The 15,788-nt window shown below is 34.9% G+C and overlaps 1 protein-coding gene across 9 annotated transcripts in view; it reads right to left on the minus strand.

Moving 5' to 3' along the window:
• Positions 1–15,788, minus strand: part of GCN2 (protein kinase family protein) — a 389,262-nt gene that overhangs the window by 11,274 nt on the left and 362,200 nt on the right. For 6 of the 9 annotated variants that reach the window (XR_016364575.1, XR_016364573.1, XM_089829969.1 and 3 more), the window contains one exon: positions 15,456–15,563. The exons of the other annotated variants lie outside the window; for them this stretch is intronic. Coding sequence is in view for 4 of the 6 variants with exons in the window: in XM_089829969.1 (XP_089686095.1) it covers positions 15,456–15,563 (108 nt within the window). In the remaining 2 variants the exon portion in view is untranslated. The remainder of the gene's footprint in view (positions 1–15,455; positions 15,564–15,788) is intronic. 9 annotated transcript variants of the gene reach the window in all.

Consider the following 15,788-nt stretch of genomic DNA (forward strand, 5'->3'; position numbering starts at 1 on the left):
GCACACCCTTAGCATGTCCCCACTGAGTTTTATTTAGTTTGAGTAGTCCTATTACCAATTTTCCTATGGAGGTTAGGGCACAAAAGTGAATATGCCCTAATCTTCGGTGTCAAATCTCATCGGAGTTAGAAGTCTCATGAATGAGGGTTTGTTTGTATAGGTATCCTTGCCTTATACCTATGATTTAAGCTTTCTTATATGCAGAATTGTTTGGCCATGCCAAAACCTTCCCATCCATGAAGATGACCCTATATCTATTGTCTTCTAAGGCAGACACGGATACTAGATTTCTCTTGATTTCAGGTAAAAATAGTACATCGGTTAGTTGAATAGAGATACTTGATTCCAATTTGATGGTACAAGTTCTCACCGCTTTACAGGATGTGCAGAATCATATCCTATTGTTACTTCTTCATCAGTTTCTTCCACCATAGTGTCTAGGTGTTCATTGAATCTTGTGATGTGTCTTGATGACCCACCATCAATAACGCAAGTGTTAAATTTGTTTGATACATGATTTGATAGTGCTGAGTAGAATACAAACTTTTCAGAATCATCTTCCATATTTGTTTTTCCAACCTCAGCAAAAGATGATTGTTTCTTTGTCTTGTCAAGGCATTAGACAACATAGTGTCCATATTGATCACATCTAAAACATTGAACTTGCAAAACATCTTTTCTCTGTTTGGATAAACCCTTTCCATGAAAATTTATTTTCTTTTGAAATTCTTCTTCTTGCCTTTCTTATGAGAGTTTGTGTTTAGGAAATGAATATCCTAATCTATGGGTTTTGTTTGTTTCCTTTTAACATCTGTCTAGCTTCTTCTTGTAGGTAGTCAGATCTTAAGACCCAATTTTGGAAGTTTTAATCCTGCACTTATTCCTTGAATGAATGACTCCCATGAATTTGACAGGCCACCTAAAGCTATTAGAGATAATTCTTTTCTATCAAATTCATACCCAACTATTGACAAGTGATCCCTCAGCTTAGTTATTCTCATGAAGAATGCATTGGTGGATTCTCCTTTGTTCATGCTTATGCGATTCATTTTCCTCTTTAGTGTAAGGGTTTTGTCAGTGTTATTTATTTCAACTGTGCTCTCAAGGGATTTGACCATAAGGTATGCACTTTCTTGGTTTTCCAATATAGGTACTATGCGATCCCTAAATGCATCTACTATTAGTTTCATGGCCTTTTTGTTACTCTCAATCCATTGAGATTTTTCTCATTCATTTTCAATTTCCATGTTCTTATTTTCACAAATTAGTCTAACTTATTCTCTTTTAGTATCATCATAATCCTTAACTTCCATGATTGCACCTTCAAGGTGATCCTCAAATCTGATCATGTTAAACAATTTGAAGAATGGAATGTGACTGCAATATGAAGGCGAGTAATCTAATATCTCAAGTTTAATTTGGATCTTCCTTAACAAGGTGCCGATACAGTGTAAATGTATATGAAACTTCTTATCAGACTAGTATAATATTAGCAATTTGCAGATTGTAAATTGTTAATTTCTTATTTGAATTTGCAGCTTATGATCAGACTGGTTCTTGAATGAATCTGAATTACAAAGGCAATCAAATATATGTTCAAATCCGAATATTTGATTTTATCTTCAAATCTCAAAATCACCAATCTTTACTTGCGAAAGCATTTACAAATTCTTTTCTCTTGGATATTGGTGGGTATATATAAGTTCTCATGGGACATGTCATGAGAGGACATGTTTGCTCATGACATGTCCTTTCACGAAGAGAGAAGGATTCCTAACAACTCCTTGAAGAGTCCCAATTCTAATCTGGTTTGATTTGCTATATAAACAAATGCTATTAGGAAAGTCTCCAGTCTGCATAAAGTTGAATGGAACATTTGCTTGATCCAGATTATGATTCAATATGAATATGCTCAATCATTACTGGATCGAATCTATGCATGAGATCATCACTCGATCTATACCAAGAGAAGAAGAAGAATATTATAATCTGCTAATACAGATTTCAGTATACTTAATCTGATATATAGAGTTTCAATTGAGTGCAAGGATAATTGCTTTGTTTCCAAGGTATATGTAATGATACTTCTAGTTGAGCAAACAAGAACTGTGTATGTGTGCATGTATGTCAGTTCACATTGAGTGCAAGGATAATTGCTTTGTTTCCAAGGTATATGTAATGATACTTCTAGTTGAGCAAACAAGAACTGTGTATGTGTGCATGTATGTCAGTTCACATGGTGAACTGACATACATACATACATGCACATATATATATAATCAATACAATCAGTTATTGTTGTACCTGACCAAAGCCATTATGTATCAACAAATAAATATAATGCTGGTGGAAAATATGACAATCCACTCCTACAGCTTGCATAGAACTCTACTTGGACCTGCACTGGTGATGGAAAAACTTTGAAAGACTCCCGCAGCCTATCAATGTTACTGTTGAACACTTGCAACCCACACTCAACTGTCACATAATGCTGCAACCAGAAAATTACTTCTAATATTGCCTTATAATTGCTCGCAATTCCACCTAGCATTGAGTATTTGAATTCTCAGCAATAGTGAATGTTGATACCTAGAAATGGAGAATGCTCAAACCTAGCTGATGGAATGTACAATGACCAACAACATACATATTACTCATCCAAACTCATTGAATATCTCCATCGTCCATGTTCATATTTTCTTTTTGATGACTGAGGTGTCCAACTCTTTTCTTGGCATTCATTGGATGTATCACTGAAATGGCCAATCTCTATCTAAAAAAATTTAAAATTGGAGTAAATAATAATTTTCTGTTTGCTTGCAAACCTTTGAAAAATTATCAACCTCCAGCCTGTAGATCAGATTTATTGTAATGTCCCCATTTATGCTAGCATCAGAGTTTCAGGGATTAGCTTATTATTGTGATCCCCGTAGGCTAATTATTGTGGATAGAGGGTCTTCTAAGGAAGTGGCTTGGCTTGGGAGGGTCTTATCTTCTCCACAATTCAGTAAGCTACAGGTTGGTCTTTGTTTGGCTTAGATTGGACTTCCTTTGGCTCAAATTAGACATTGTTTGGGCTTAGTTTTATGTACTTACTATTTGTGTTAAGTTGGTGTTGATTTATGGACCCTTTCTAATTTTGGAAAATGCATTTGGTCACATGGAGAAATAATAGGTATGACTCCTATTTCAGATGGCATATTTAATGAGGAGTATTTTTAGAGTTATTATATTTTTAGTGCCTAAATTACTATTAAGTAATTAAATGGCTTATTATAATGTTATAATTTAACTTTATAATTTCACTTAAGTTGAGGGTTGAGTTATCATTGGAAAGAGCCATTTATTAATTAGTTAAGCCAAGTGAAAGAATCTAATGGAAACTTCTAATTAATCTTGTGTGGTGAAGCTTCTCGAGTGAAGTTATATTTTGGCAACAAAAGGGAGTGTGGAGGTAATAAATACAAGCCCATTTGTTGAGAAAAGCATGCTTGAATATTTATTTGCTTTTGTTTCCTTTGTGGTTTTTCTGAGTCCTGATATTTTGTGGTCCTTGCTGAAGTATAAGGGATGAGTTTGAGAAGTTCTTGGCAATTGTGCTGAAGTATACAATTGGCCAACATCTCTTACTGTATTTTCTATAGCTAAGGAGAATAATCTTGAATAATATATCTTTTATGATTATTTGGCTGAGGGTTTCTAAGAAATTTCCAAGAATTTGAAGTTTGGTGTTTACAAATTATGCTGAGATATATAATTTGCAATTCTCTCCAATTGTAAATGCTGTGACTAAAGAGATTAGATCATTGCTCAAGGCATTCGAAATTGGTGAAGGGTTCCATTATATTATTTTGCAAATTTTGGAATTATCTAGAGTGTGTGATTTCTGCAATTAATGATCAGTGAGTTCCTGGTAATGCTCGTGGGGGTTTGAGGGTGTTTTTGGTGTAGAAGAAGCAAGGTGTTCATCTCCCATCATATACGATTGCAGATTGAGAGGCACTTGGCATATATTTTGACCCATGGTTACATTATCAGCTCAGTGATTAACATTTGTGGGTCTGGGTTTCATTACCTAAGGCTGCGATTGAAATCAGATCTGCATGTTCTTTGTCTATAAGGGGCGGCAACCAATTTGGAGGTTGACAATGGCAAATACAAACAAGTTATTGTTATTGTGAATTTGTATTTAATTAGTGGAAGCAATTTAATATTCAGACTTTTCTAATTAGCATACATAATTCTGGAAGTTTTGAAAGTAGTGTTTTCTTGGCAAAGTTATTTCTTGTTTCCTTAAAAACAAATATACAAAAAATTATATATTCCAAAAAAATCAGAAACAAGAAAAACATTTCTCATTTCCAAACCAGCGAATTCGTGAAAGGCAAGTAAGGTTTTTTACATTTATCTTTCATTCACCTCAAACTTTGAATTCCAATAAAATAGATGCACCTATAAAACCGGTGTGAAGCTAACCAGGTTGGCTGAAATGGGTTTTTGTCTACTCAACCAAAACATAATTCATGGGTTTTTGTCGTAAGGTTTGCTAAACCAAAAATACAAGCTCTCAAAGAAATCCAAGTAAATAACAAGTCAACAATACATTGATTTGTAGCTCTCAAAGTCTTTGTATCCATCTTTGAGAGAATTTCTTATTTTATTTCATTTTTCTGCTCATAAAGCAAACCCACTTCATATTTTCCTTTGACAATATAAAATCATTTTATTAAAATAACTAAGCTTCAATTTATTGTCAATAAAATATAAATAATCCTGAGAAGTTTAGGACTATTTAAAAATTAACTGATTAATTATTCCCTTAAAATGCCCAACTTAGCCAACATGAATTAAATATGATAATAGTCTCTGATAGGTAACTCATTTAAAAACAGAGATTATAGTCCTCCCTTTTCAAAGATTATCTGTGGCCAAGCAATATAAACCTGTAACCATCTTTGAGAGGATTAGTTTATTTTATTTCATTTTTGTGATCATAAAGTAACCTGCTTTATAATTTTCCATTGTCATAATACAAAATCACTTTACTGAAATATCTAAAGCTTCAACTTATTATTAATAAAATATAAATAATCCCGAGAAGCTTAGGTCAATTTAAAAATTAAATGATTTAATATACCCTTAAAATGCTCAACTTAGCTAACACGAGTAAAATTAGTCTCTAATAGATAACTCATTCAGAATGGAGACATTATAGTCCTCCCTTTTCAAAGATTGTCTGTCCCCAAGCAATATAAACCTGTAACCATCTTTGAAAGAATTCATTTATTTTATTTCATTTTTCTGCTCATAAAGTAACCCACTTTATAATTTTCCATTGTCATAATATAAAATCACTTTATTAAAATATCTAAAGCTTCAACTTATTATTAATAACATAAATAATCCCGAGAAGCTTAGGTCATTTAAACAATTAATTGATATATTATTCCCTGAAAATGCTCAACTTAGCCAACACAAATAAAATATGATAATAGTCTCTAGTAGATAACTCATTAAGAAAATAGAGACATTATAGTCCTCCCTTTCCCAAGACTGTCTGTCCCAAGCAATATAAAATTGTACACCAATCCTAGGACCCCAAATGAATCTGAAGAATGCTCCACCATATCCTTGTTGCACCATTATTATACAACTAATCTCGACAACTCTTGTCAATCTCTATTACACTGTGAAGCAATCCACCCATCACAAAAATCATTGGATCCTAAAGCCAAATTGAGAATCTAGCATTCTAAATGCTTGATGGTTTTTACTATACCATTCTGATCACAGCTGGAATAACTATATGCTGGACTTTGTTTTATATCCTATTGCCCAACAAAACAACCACCATGTAGAGACAACCTAAGAGGCCTTCAAGATTTGGATTCTTCATGCATAGAAAGAAGCACCTTATACTAGAGCGATCTATAAAATCCTCTATCCATCCCACTCTAAACTATTATCAGAAACATGGTCAAATCATTTGTTTGTGGACCAGAAGAAAAACGATGAGTTGTAATGTCCCCTTTCCAGGTGACAGGAGCATAGTAGGAGGTTGGCCTATCACCAAGTTCCAGTAGGCCAAAGGGATGTATAGGGGACTCACCAGGAGGTAAATAGATGTTATAGGGGCTTTGAGAGCCAAACTCAGGCTCAAATGATATTTTATTAAATAATAAAGAAATAATTAAATATTTCCTGAATGACTTTGAATAAATTATTATAAGTGAATTTGAGTGTAGACAAGGAAATTCAAGCAAAAAGTAGGTAGTAGTTGTTGATACATAGTAGCTTCGGTCAGATATAAGGATGATTGCTTGTATTGATTATATATGTGTATGTGTATGTATGTCAGTTCATTATACACAATTCTTGTGCTCAATAAGAATGATCATTTCATATACCTTGGAGACAAAGAAATGATTCTTGTATTAAATCAAAACTTTATACATCACAGTAAGTATACTGAAATCTGAATTTGCAGATTATATTATTCTCTTGGTACAGATCAAGTAATGATCTGATATACATGCGTAGAATTGCCCAAGCAATGATCGAGCATACTAATATTGGATCATAATTTGGATCGAGCAACTGATCCATTCACTTTCTATGCAGATCTACGAATTGCAATAATAAAATTGGTTAAGTACTAAGTAATCTGGGTTATGACTAAGTTTGTTTGTTTAAATGAAGAGCCATGCCATGAATGCACATGGCTCCACATTGTGGAGACATGTCCTTTCATGACATGTCTCTTAGAGACAATACTTATACCAATATCAAATGGCCAAGAGAGAGATATAGAAATCAATTAATATTCTCTCCTTGGAAGTTCGACAATTGGAGTTGCAGATGTAAAGTGTAATCAAGTACAACAATGAAAAATTTATCTAAACTTAACATGGTATCATAGCATCAAGTTTAGAAATCTAAGTCATCAAACATTGGCTTGGTTTGGATATAAGGATTGAAATACCAGTCCGAAACTCATGAATCAGCAAAGATTCCTGCACTCTTCAATACCAATAAACATCGAAGAGATTACACTTAGCGAATGGAGAGCAGAATAAGCCTCAGCGGAAGATGGATGTCCCAGAGATTATTGTAATGTTGGATCTGCAGATCGATTGATCTCAGGATGAGTTGCATGACCTAAATGTCTGCTCGCTAGAGGCTTGATCAATGGGTGTTGTTTTTGAAACCTGCATTAGACAAAGCCTGGGGATGGATGTGCTTGGATTCACAATAGAGTTTGTTGAAGAAGTCGCATTTAAATGTGTGCATCCCGCCCCCACCATGAGCTCGTGAGAGTGAAGAAACACTATTGAAAGTGTTTTGGATATGAAGTGGTGCAAATTATTCCCTGGATTGATATTATTATGCATCGGTGAAATCATTGAAATATTTGTGGATGAAATATCCGTTCTGGGTCCATCAGTTCAACTGAATCTGAGATGCAAAAATGTTCCACTGAAGTTGAGTTAATTTTAATTAATTCACAGCTTCATAAAGGGACTGTAAGGATTAAATTGTGACATTATTTCATGTAGTGAGTGAAAATCCTGCGAGCACATTTCACCCCTATTGCCACCACCTCCAAAGAACTATTGCTGAGTAAAGGAATCTGAGTTGTTCATTAACTTGGAGCCTGAATAAGGATTTTTTAGCAATCTGTCTAAATGTTTAGAGGATCAAATACATAGATATGGATACATTATTGAGGCTCATTGAGGTGATGGAATTGCCTTGAGAAAGGTAATTCATTTGGTGCTAAGTAATGAACATACAGATTTATTGTCTGCAGAGTCAATCTGGAATGCTTACCAGGATAAGGAAACATCTTTCATGTTGATAAAGAGATAACCATTTCTTTATGTTGAATTTCATGATGATATTAATTCATGCGAGAAGATGTGAGACTATTAGAGAAAATTATCTTCTATGATTGGAAGAAGGATAACTTTCTATGACAAAAGGGACCAGTTAGAGGATCTGATTAAATTGATCTTCGAAGTTAGATGGATACTTAAATGTTTACAATCATAGGACTAAGTTATTGGCCAAAACATGTTCAAAGAGAAGGAAAATAACATTATATTAGAAACAATCTTGGATGAGGAGGTCAAGAGGTTGACAAAAGTACTTGAAGCTTTAGAAGGAAGCCAAATTGGTTGAATGCCTGATGTGGTCAAAGCTGGAGTCAAATCCATATCACATTCACTCATGTTACAATGAAATTAGACAAGTACATGTGTGTATGGGAAGTTGATTTTATCAAAATAATAAATCATGTGCCTTATGATCAGTCCCTTGGAATAAGATATTTTCCATGATTGGAGTATGTGAATAGGACATGCCTTCGTTATAGAGAGCAACTTAAGAATCTACATTTGTTGGCTACCAATGATATTGATTCAGAGGGAGTAAATCATGACAAAATGGTTTCTATAAGTTTCAGTTGAGGTACATTATCACTAAAAACTAACGACTGACATTCTCACTAAAACTCATGCTAGAGAGAAGTTTTGTGTACTAATGGGACGAGCTTGATATGTTGGAGAATGAAGCCTTACCTGAAAAACGTAACTTCAATATCAGTGATCTATTGTTTGTATCCCTTCTTTGAGAAGAGAAGTTTGAGGTGAAAGTCATTGTTTTTACCCTATGGATTTAGTCATGATGTTGGTGTAAATAAGTATTCACTTATTACACTTCACTTAAGTTTACTTAGGTCAATGCAATTATTTTTTCATTTATTAGTTTGACACCTAGGAGTTTGTGTACTCTTATGAGTTTTCATGTAAACAACACTGGAGTAAGCAACTCTAATTCAGCACATGGTGTCTACAACATAATTTTACATGCTACACCTTTGTAGGCTTATCCTCTCATCATCACACTTACTCCTGTGCTTAATGGAGGATAATCCACTCCTAGTGGACATGTTGCTAGTTGTACGACTTATCAGTGTGTTGACTCCTAGACATTCTAGAAGCATTTCAGAGGCCTTTATATTCAAGCACTCCTAGTGTGTATGTACATGACATTACATCAATTCATTTTGATATTGTTATTCTGATCATACTTTGGTCTATTCTGTGCTTGTGTTTGAGTTCCTTGATCTTGGGTGATTTTTCCCTAAGGCAAATTCTTACAGGATCCACCCTCTAGTATGGTTCATGGTGGATGTCATGTGTGTGATGCCATGACATCACTAAGTGAGAGAATCCATGATGACTCTGTTTAAACTCCTTTGTCATATGTGTGACTCTATGACTTTATGGGCCCCCCATGTATATTACTAAAAGGTCATGATCTTTCTGATAATGTGCACTTGTATTCAAGATTGTAAAGTGACGACTTTAAATGTCTACTATCACAGTGAATATCATGTTGACTTGATATTCATAGAAATGTCTTCATAGTTAATATCCCATGAACTTATTGATAGATATCATGCTGACTTTATATAGTTTGTGTATCAATATGTTCTTTATGAGATAATCATGGTGGATATTATGTGACATAATATCTAAGGATATGCAATGATGAGTTATTGTAGACATCATGCCACATGATGTCAGTGCACATACCGTAACCAGGATATATGAATATCATGCTGACTTGATGTTCAATATACTCATTGATATCATGAGTGAGGTGATATCTAAATATGTCATACTTAGTATCGCTTGAGCATTTTGATGGATATCATGAGATGTGATACCTATTGCAGATCATTATGTTCTTTATGAGATAATCATGGTGTGATGCCATGATGTGTTATGATAGACATCACAAGACTTGATATCAGTGCACTTACCATAACTTAGATTACATATAAGAAGAATATCATGTGATTTGATGTTCTTAGGCATATTATATTCTTTATGTCACAAGATAGGTGATATCTCACTTTCAAATAAGGTGAACTTATTGAAATATATATTTTTTCTTCGCTAGCTAAGAGGGAGCATTGATACATAGTAGCTTAGGTAGGATATAAGAATGTTATGTGACTTGATGTTCTCTATATTCCTTAATACCATGAGTGAGGTGATGTTTAAATTGAGTTATACTTAGTTATCTTCCTAGCTAAGAGGGAGTGTTGATACATAGTAGCTTCGGTCAGATATAAGGATGATTGCTTGTATTGATTATATGTGTATGTGCATGTATGTCAGTTCATTATACACAGTTCTTGTGCTCAATAAGAATGATCATTTCATATACCTTGGAGACAAAGAAATCATTCTTGTATTAAATCAAAACTCTATACACCACAGTAAGTATACTGAAATCTGAATTTGCAGATTATATTATCGAGCATACTAATATTGGACCATAATTTGGATTGAGCAAAACATCCAATCACTATCTGTGCAGATCTACGAATTGCAATAATAAAATTGGTTAAGTGCTAACTAATTTGGGTTATGAATGAGTTTGTTTGTTTAAATGAAGAGCCATGCCATGAACAAACACAACTCCACATTGTGGAGACATGTCCTTTCATGACATGTCTCTTAAAGACAATACTTATACCAATATCAAATGGCCAAGAGAGAGAAATGTAGAAATCAATCAATATTCTCTCCTTGGATGTTCGACAATTGGAGTTGTAGATATAAAGTGCAATCAAATACAACAGTGACAAGTTTATCTAAACTTAACAGTAGTAACAAAAATGCATTTATGGAAGAAGGGTCACCTAGATGTATGAATCAACTAGAAGATAGAGAAGCCCTAATGGTTAGAAGAGCACATTGTAATAAGGAACCTAGCCGAGAACTGATGTTGAGGAAGAGTTTGTTCAAAACCAGATCTAAAGATGTAGGAAAGTGTTGTAAAATCATCATTAATAGTGGGAGTTTAGACAACCTAGGATCACAGGAATTGCTCGTCAAGCTATAGTTGCCAAGAATGAAACACTTGAAGCCTTATCATATTCAAGAGATAAGGGATGATCATAAGGTACTGGTAAGTGAGCAATGTATTGTTAACTTGAAAATTGTATCTTATCATGATGAAGTTCTTTGTGATATTATGTCGATGGATTGTTTTCATATCTTGTTGAGTAGACCATGGCAATATGATAAATCAGCAACACATGATAGTAGATTGAATAGGAAGACATCAATAAACCTTTTCACACCAGTAATTCTGATTTCAACCCTATCTTGCCCAGGAGAGGCAACAATTAACCACACCTATATATTCCATTTAGGCTTTCAATTTTTCCAGTGCAGTAGGTGGGAATGTTAGTTGTTGGTGGCTGGATAGAAGTTGGGAGGGGAGGCAAAGCAAAAAGATGGAAGAGTACGATAAAGCTGGTAGCCCTTTCAAAGGCGGGGATTTGATAATGGGGGACTCAAGAGCATTGAATGTAGGAACTTTTGCATAGTGGATAAGGAAGAATCGATCCAACCATCAATCTTGAGAGAGGTAGAACCAGCACCATTGATTCTCAATCCTCTTAAGACTATTCTAGCATCACCCCCATGCCCAACTATATGGGGGGCTGGCGAGTGGTATGGAGCTTGTTTGTTCTTTCCTTTCTCAATGCCACATTCTTCAATCCAAAAATTTGAGAAGTTTGCTTGGGTTGAGCCACCTTCTGAGAAACAAAGAGGGACTTGACCTAATGTGAAAAGGAGAGGGATAAATGTCAACTAAAAGAAGAGGGAATCAAGAGCTTTTGAAGTTGAATATCCAAACATTTCATTCTCAGTTCCACAACAATAGGATTAACCGAACCGAGTAGAGGCAGCTGAACCAGGCCATTACTCAACTCTCCACCATCCATCCAAACCAATTCCCCCCACCCCAAGCCACCCCAAAAAATGAATAGTTCAACTAGAAGCACAATGAGGGTCGAAAGTAGCTTGTCTAAAACCCACTTGGACTCATGACTACCATCACTTGAGCCTCCATTCTGAGCGATGTAATTGAATTGTTAGCGGGAGATAAGCCGATGGAAGGTAATATGTGTAGAAGAATATCTAGAGCAGGAAACAACTGAACAGTAGGGCGATTCCTCACCAAATCTTTGCATTTCCCTCACCAAATGACTTCTTAGGGAGCTTGGAAATGCACCAACTCTTATATACTGTGGCTTGGCAACTCAAGCTTGAAAGGTTTAGTTAAGCAAGTGGAGTGAGCAGTCTTGTTATCTCTTTCCCCCCTTATGATAGTAGGGTCGGTTGGGTTTAGTTCCTCTATGATACATCAATACATATATAAAAGAGTCGAAGATCTGCCCCTAAGGAATCGATTGCCTCCACCCTTATTTTCTATTATTGAGTTCTATTATATGTAAATTATGATGTTATTATATCTAAATTCTGTTATGAGTGAGGATCCATATATGCTCGTACATATAGAAATAACATAATCTCAAAATTATATGCATATATGCTTATAATAATGTATTTAAAATTAATTTATGTGAATATATATATTTTAAATTTTTGTTTCTTCATAGTAATGTAAATCGCTGGTTTGGCGATTCGATTCATGGCTGCGGATTTTTTTGGAGCCAATGAATCAAATCGCCAATTTCTTGGCATGAATCGCTGATTCATGTGATTTATGCAAAAAATTGCATAAATCGCCTCCAGGAATCGGCATTGCGGGTAGCCAAAAAGTGAAGTCAACTTTTTTATAAAAACACATTTAAAAAAAATTTTTTTTTGCCTTTCCTATTTGTTTTAACCCCAAACGGCCTTCTAATTGTTTAGCATGAGTAGAAGAGAGGAAAAGTGAGAGAGAAGAAGAGAAAAGAAAACCCACAGGTTTGCAACCAGCAAGAAGGTAGAGTAGAGGTTGAATGATCTTGTCTTTGTTCATTACAACCTCCATCTTAGGATCATATAAATTTTGAGCACTGATTCCTCTCCAATCATTTGGAGGAGATTGATCCAGAATCAGAGTTGCTCACTGAGGCTATGGATTCAGTTTTCACTAAGGAAGACCATGAGTGGGTTGACCCGGTAGATAGAGAGGCTGAGGCTGTGGCCATGGCAGAGGAGGCAACTAGAGCACGTTCAGGCACTCGTAGATGCACAGGCACACGCACAGACACAAACCCTAGTGACGTTGTTCGTGATAAGGCTCAACAACCCTCTAGGACCTACCTTAGATGCCTTTCTAGAAGGTAGACAGGATACTCAAAAGCTGAAGCTGAGGCTGCGGCCAAGCTTGAGGATGATGATGAGGCTTGAGCTGGAGCCTTGTTTTTTCATTTTTTTACAGATACTGATAGACATACATCTCATGGATCTTCATCTTAGATTCTTACATACATTTATGATTTGATGTCTTGTGGATCTTCATCTTACATGCATTCTATGATTTGAATCATTATGATCCTATGATTTCTATTTACTTCAGCTACAACCTACACTTGACATTTTACATGTAATGTAATTAAGTATGTGATGGATTTATCATTTATGTTCCATGTTTATGTATTTTAACTTCTATTTGATGATGTTATAGTCTGTTTAAGTTATATTCAATAAAGAGTGCATGAAATAAGTTTTAAATTGTTAAAATCTCTAAATTTCAAGGCTTTTTTAAATTTGCCAATTCATGGCCGATTCCGATCTGATTCCGATTCTCGTTACTTTGCTATATATATAGACACCGATTCAAGTCCTATTACTATTTGGTTGAGAAGTGAAGACTAAGGTGTTACCAAAGAGGGGCTTGCATAAATCCAAGCAATAGATCTTTGTCCCAAGATAGTGTAGGGATCAACGACCTCAACGGCCTTGCAGGCAATCCCAAGGAAGGCTTAAGGGTTTGGATCTGGAAACATTGAGGGAATCCATTGCAAGTTGGTATCTAGGCAACATGGATTACACCAACTCCTTGCATCATAGAGCTGGAATAGTAATAAAGTAACCATGAATGAAAATATCTTGAATCGATAACTTGAATTTGATAGAATGAATGAATATTCCTATTAGGAGATATTACAAAACAAACCCTAATTGGGAAATTTAAGATAAATTAAGGTCGGTCCCAACAAAGGACATTACAAAGTTTGGATTTTGTTTGTAATTCGGCACGTAAGCGTGCATGTTGCTAGCCAATTTGATGTAAATTCATGAATCTGTGATAACGCGAAGGTGTGATTTTGCATGTTTCTAGTTCATTGTTGAGTTGTGATTCATCTTGTCTTTGTTAATTTCTATTGTATTGACAGTTGGGACTGATTTCTCTGAGGTTCCTTGTGCCATGAGTGCGTCAACTATTAACTGCCCCTCCACATTATTGGCAAAGTATGCTAGGGGTTCACTTGATCATAAGGTTCCTTTAAAAAGATTTACCAAAAAATTATTGAGCAAGCTTGGGACATCTAGGGGCACTAGGTAGTGGAATTGCTACTTTTACAGCCTTGAGTTTTTTGGCAGCATGTTTAAAGAAAATGTCCATCTCCTTAAATTCTATGGGAAAAGTGTCTAAGGGAGTACGTTTTTTAGGATAAGAACAAACCTAAAATATAGAGCTAAGATATATAAGCTATGCGGTGTCAGTAAAGACAGTGGAGTGGCACCTATGCATGCATCTCTGTCCATAAGTTCTAGGGTAACTAGTGCTAGCCACATGGTTCTACTTCTACTTAGCACAAGTGAATTGCACACATGTCAGGTTCTTCTTAAGGGGCTCATGTAGTAGAGGCTGAGGGAAACATGACAAGTTATACTGCTAACTTGTAGCTGAATTATTCAATGTGCAATGTAAGGATCGTATAGATGATGCCACTTGCAAATTCTTATTTTCCAAAGGTATTGCATTACATGTGGCTTGATCTCCTTATTAAAAGAAGATAGTGGCAATGGTAGGAAGGGGAGGACCATCGTATGTGCCACAGAGGGAGACAAAAGTGAGGATCACAATCTTGGATAATAATTATTTCAAGATAAATGCGTTGATGGAGAAAATGAAGGAATGTTGGGTGCAAAGGGAATGCAATATGGTCATGGATGAGTGGATGGATATTAGGCATCACCCACTTATCAATATCATGGTTAAATGTATAGAGGGCTTATATTTTCTTATGACAATTGATTGTTTAGGGCATTGCAAAGATGCTCATTTTTTAGTTTTAAATCATCAAGTGTGCTACAAAGAAGAATTATGTTTGGACGAGGGGTGGGGGAGTGCAGAATTACAATTTGAATTTTCAAATGAAACATTGGTAAACTAATAAACTAGTAAATAGTAAATAGTAAATATTAAAATATTTGAATAAAGCAAAAATTTGAAGTAAATATTCAATATTAACAATTTAACATTCAAGTTTGAACAATGAAAATTTATCAAATTCAAAACTCTTCTACAAATTATCTTGTATTAAATGTTGTTAACAAGTAATGACAAGCTTTCAGTCAAAATAGGATGAAGAAAATCACTGATGGATGTCATGATATTAGACCAACCACATGATTATCCCAAATTTGACGAAGCAAGTGATCATATTGAGCCCCAATAGCCAATAGAATGCCTTCAGAAAGTGGTCCATAATTGTTCCCCTTGGGCAAGTAAATCTGCAAAAATAGGTACACTTTTTATGCCTCATAGAAGATGTGTTTCTGAAAACAAGCATAATGCTAAGATGAAATCCTTAATTCCATATGATTTGATAAATAAAAAAATTAGTAAGATATAAAATAGTATTTCATAGAAATGTTCACATCTGAAAATTATTCATAACTTCATAAGGCCCTATTCAATGAAAAAGAATCAGTTATAATACCATGACATTAAACTAA

Source organism: Cupressus sempervirens, chromosome 5 (genome assembly GCF_028749045.1).
Source record: "Cupressus sempervirens isolate cs-2001-9-10 chromosome 5, ASM2874904v1, whole genome shotgun sequence".
Taxonomy (NCBI): Eukaryota; Viridiplantae; Streptophyta; class Pinopsida; order Cupressales; family Cupressaceae; genus Cupressus; species Cupressus sempervirens.